Source organism: Cebus imitator, unplaced genomic scaffold (assembly GCF_001604975.1).
Source record: "Cebus imitator isolate Cc_AM_T3 unplaced genomic scaffold, Cebus_imitator-1.0 Scaffold240, whole genome shotgun sequence".
NCBI lineage: Eukaryota > Metazoa > Chordata > Mammalia > Primates > Cebidae > Cebus > Cebus imitator.
The window spans coordinates 624008-628700 of NW_016107555.1; the positions used below are offsets into that span (position 1 = coordinate 624008).

General features: G+C 53.5%; 1 protein-coding gene across 18 annotated transcripts in view; it reads left to right on the forward strand.

Moving 5' to 3' along the window:
* Positions 1–204: 204 nt before the first annotated feature.
* CAMTA1 (calmodulin binding transcription activator 1) overlaps positions 205–4693 on the forward strand; it is a 963406-nt gene continuing 958917 nt past the window's right edge. For 12 of the 18 annotated variants that reach the window (XM_037727793.1, XM_017498371.2, XM_037727794.1 and 9 more), the window contains exon 1: positions 312–456. In XM_037727793.1, the coding sequence (XP_037583721.1) occupies positions 412–456 (45 nt within the window). In that variant the 5' untranslated portion in view covers positions 312–411. Of the gene's footprint in view, positions 457–4693 lie in introns of all 18 variants that reach the window. The other 6 variants (XR_001816413.2, XR_001816412.2, XM_017498378.2 and 3 more) reach the window with 4 other exon arrangements.

The following is a 4693-nucleotide window of genomic DNA, read 5'->3' on the forward strand; positions in this document are numbered from 1 at the left end:
CAAAACGCCATGTGTCGGCCTCGAGGAAATATTCCGTGTCGGCCCCGTCCTGATAGGACAGTTCTTTCGGGCTCTGACCACTGGGAAGCTTTGTTTAGGTCCGGAAGGCGGGCTTTCCTGGGAGTGGGTGGGGAGGGGGCGTTGATTCTTGACCAATCCTTTCAGTCCGTTGGGTGGTGACCAGCCAATGGGCCGGATGGATAGGACGCTCCTCCCGGAGAGTAGTGAGACCCCTGGTGCGGGGCGATTGGCGGCGGGAGTAATGAGTGGCAGCCGCACGGCCCAACGGGCGCTGTGCGTGGGCCGCGGGGCGGGGCCAGGGCGGGTGCGCGGCGGCGGCGGGGTGGCTGGGCCGGCGGCGGCGGCGGTACGAGGCGCGCGCTCGGGGTCCCGGTCGCGAGGAGGAGGAGGATGTGGCGCGCGGAGGGGAAATGGCTGCCGAAAACAAGCCGGAAGGTAAGAGCCGGAGCGCGAGGGGCTGGGGGGCGGCGCGGCGGGCGGCGGGACCCGGCCCCGCCGGACATCCCGGGCATCGGCGGCGCCGGGCGGGAGCGCGGGGGCGCGGCGGGCGGGCGGGCGGGCGACCCGGCCGGGGAGGGGGCCGGCGGGGTGGGGGGGCGGAGCGCGGCCGAGTCCTGAGGTGACTCGCGGGGCCGGCGGAGCGCGGCGCCCCACACCCCACCCCCGGGGGCGGGCTGGGGCCGGAGGGGGCGGGGGGCTCGCGGGGCGGGGACCGGGCCCAGCGAGGAGGAGGAGCCGGCGGAGGGCCGGCGCCTCCCCCACCCGGACCGGGCATCCCCGCCGCTCCCGAGCCCGCGGCACGGCCCCCGCACCCCCGGTGCTGGGTCCGGGGTGGGGGCCGCGGGGCGGAAAGTTTATCCGCCTCGGGCCCCCCTGGCCCCGCGCCCCACTGCTCCGGGCCGGTCCCCGTCGGGCGGCAGCGGCGGGTGCTCAGCCCTCGCCGGCCCCCTGCTCTCCGGCGGGCAGGGCCAGACGTACTCTCTCCAGCACCCGCTTCAGCTCCGTAGGCGCCTCCCGGAGCGGGCGAGGGGTCCCGGAGCTTCTCCCCGCCAGGGGGACCCCGTCCTGCCGAGCGTCCCTCGGCCGAAGGGCCTCGTGTGACCCCTCCCCCTTCGCTTCCCGGGAAGGGAAGGGGGCCTGCGCAGCATCCCCGCCCCTCGCAGTCGTTCACATCCTACTCTTGCCCTTGCACCCTCACAGCCAGGAGGGTGGGGTCTCCGTTTCTATGGCAAGTGAGGATCTCCACACTCCCTTGCCCTTTACCTTCCGTGACCCCGATCCTTCCTTGGCACAGGGGTCCGTCTGATCCGCTCCTCTTCTTTGGAATCTTTTGGGGCCTCTGCACACTCTCCGTTGACCCTTTTTGCCAGGACAAGGGGACTCGGGCTACCCGTGTTCTTTCCTCACCCAGCGGATAGTGGGGGCTTGTGGAGCTCTGAAGTCATTTCTAAATAGGAAAGCAGAGACTTCTTCCCGATCGTGCACACTCTCGCAGACTTTGCTGGGTTAGAGTGAGCTCATTTCCTGAATACCCTTCGAGTTGCCCTCTTTTTCTTATGAGACAACTGGACATTCACAGTGCTCCTTTCCCCATCTGTGTGTCTACACTGACATGTTCTCTTTTCTCTGAGTTCCTTGTCTGGGTGAGAGTGGGCGCCCCAATAAGATGTAGGGCAGGGCCTCCATTGTGCCTAGTGCTTGAGTGAAAAGGGGCCACTCTAGTTACTCCTGTGTCTGAGGAAGACCGAGGTATATTTTTGCTTCCAGTTGACTCTTGTGTTTCAGGAGGGGGCAGCCTTCACCAGTTGACACTACCCCACTGGGAAAAGGGTCATGTGTCCTTGTTTTTTGATGTTTTCATGACTGTCTTCCATGCAGTGAGAACTAGACTTTGCCCGTCCCACATTTCGAGTCCTTGAACCTTCCCTGGATATAAACTTCCAATTCTTTTTTGAGAGAACTCATATCCTCCCTTATGGCTTCTGCTTCCCAGTCAGCCATGTTTAGTGAGCCAGTTACTTTGACTTTTTCTCATTTTCTCAAATTGTATTCCTGTTGGCTGGGTAAGGAGAAGCCATATGCCTTTCCATTCAGAAAAGGGAGTGTAGACACCCATGTCGCCCACATGCCATCCTGGAAGAGGTTGCTTGTGTGCTCCTTGTTGTACTAGAACCTTCCTTTGGCTTCGGCGTTGTCTCTTGTGGGATCCAAACATTTCTTTAGTTCTCATAGCTTTCAGGAGAAGGGGAAATTTGAATGATTTCTGTTTCTTGCTGTTCTGGTTCTGTTTTGGAGAACCAGATCATGATGCTATACGCATTTGTTTACATATACATACATGTAGGTATACACAGATGAAATCACATCCATTACATATACAGTGTACAGGAAGTTGGAAGGGTCAGATGACTTAGCTCCACATTTTGGGTGCATCTGGGGACCTTTATGTGGAATGATAAAGATAGATATTAACGTTCTTGGTGACTCTTCAGGCTTAGAAGCAGCAGCAGAAGAATCATTGGTAAATGGCCAATTCTGACCATTCTTTCGTTTGTCATGTGTACTGTACTGAATAAGCAGAATGACATCCTGCATGTTCACCAAGTCCCTGAATGTGCTAAGTGTACAGCGCCTACCCATATGCATCACAACTTTGGCACTCTGAATTTAGGGACGTTATTTGTTGCCTGATTCTGCATAGAGTGAAAAGTTCTTGGTTTCTTTACTGCAGTGTAGGGGAAAGAGATTTCGTGTGTGTAGGCAAACAACAGGAGATGGGTGAGAAGAATGTGTTTTCCTGTGACAGAGCTAGGAACGAATGACCATAAATACAGCCTTTTTGTATTTTGGCCACTTAAATAATTGGAGAGGTTGTGAAATTAGCAAAATGTACCTGTGGAAAGGCCCTTGATGCTTCATGAAAGGATGGCGGCGCGTTATTCTTCGGGTTCTTTTCTCTTGGGCAGGGGAATGATTTGAGTCCTGTCAGCTCTAGTCAGGAGCTTTGCCTCCTCAGGTCTCCTTCCCTCCCTTCCTTTCTGTCTCTGCCTTTCTCCCTCCTTCAAGAAACTCAGAATGGCTGCTAGCTGCTGCCACTCAACAGGGAAGTCCTCCTCTTTGACAGGCTTAGTGTGGAGACTCATCCTCCCCAACAAGCTCTGTTGGGCTCTGGGCCTTTGGGCCTTTAAAGCTCTTTTCTAGCACAGAGGCCCGCTTTGCCTCAGCTTACTGCGTAAGGAGAAGTGGCTATTCAAAGATTTGGTCAGTGCTGGTCTGTGACTTCTGGACTTTGCCTTTCAGTTAATATTGAGTCGTCCAGTGGACCTACTTCCCACTGTCAGAAAGCAGAGCTTTTGAGCACATTTTTTTTTTGGTTTAAAATTTTTTTTTATGCTGTTTGTATTCTGTGTTTGTAATCAGCTTGATGGGCTTGTGTATTTTTAGGGGCTATTATTAGTGAACTTCGGAAAAATCAGGAGTTGAATACCTGCTGTAGATGGCGCAGATTCAGCGGAGTCATCCCGTTCTCGGTGGTTCTTCCTACCCTTCCTCCATGGCCCCATGGAGACTTTGGGAGTTTTTCCTGCTAAGCAGGGGGCTCCATGCAAGGTACAGTGGAAGGAAAAGTGGTAAAGGTTGTTTGGAAGAACACACTTGAGGTTATGGTCTGAAGCTGGGCCCTTTTTCTTGAGTTTAATGTGGTTGTGTTTCTGTGTTACTGGTCTCCACAGACGATTGGAAGTCCGCCTTTTCCTCTTACTAGTGCAAAATGCTCTGCTGCAGTTGGACGGACTAGACGGGTTCTCCGAACCACATAGTTTCCTCGAATTTCCGTTTGACTTCCTGTTAGAACATCACTCTTTCCTCTCTTTCACCCCTTCCCTTCAGTTTTTGGGACTAGGTTGGGTGACCTCTTCCTCCTTTGTCTTCTTGGAGGTCTTACTTATCCTGCTTCTGTAAATGTTGGGTTTCTCCATCTCATCGTTGAGTGGATTCAAAATGTTGACATATACAGAGCAGCCTCTACTCAAGGTCAGATTGGGTCAGCTTTTCCTTTTCAAAAGAGTAGTGTTGCTCTTACTTGCTCTTTGAGACATATTTCTGCATCCTACTCAGCTGTGTTTTCTATTTCCTTAGTCTTTAGGCTCTGGCAGCTTTAGGCTTTCCCCCAAGATAGCCTATTCTTTAGAGAGTAGCGTTAGTTTAGTCCCTGTGTCTGCAGGTGTCAGCCCATGTGTCTTGCTGGGTTTTTAATTCATTGTGACTGATTTTGAGGTAGCCCATCTCAAAACCTGAACTTCCCCCTGCCACTGTTTGATTAGTTAGAGCCGTTCTCCCTTTCCTGTTTGGGGGAAATACCCCTTTGTGTGCAGTTGGACTTCTTTCTGCCTGCGTCATGGGAAAAGCAGGAGAAGGTGATTCTCTTATTTTCTTCCTTTCCCTTCACTGTTGTGTCAGTTGCCTCTTATGTGGGACCTTTGATGCCCTTCTGGGGAGAAGTTGTTTTTATGCTTATACTCCCATGATTGACATCATTCATTCAGGAGACCTTTACTGAGCTTTTGTGATGTACAAGGAGCTGTAGGGGGTGATGTGACTTGGACCATATTGGATCTTGTTAGCCTTTTATAGTAATGACATTTCAGTGTATCTTTTTTTTTTTTTTTTTTTT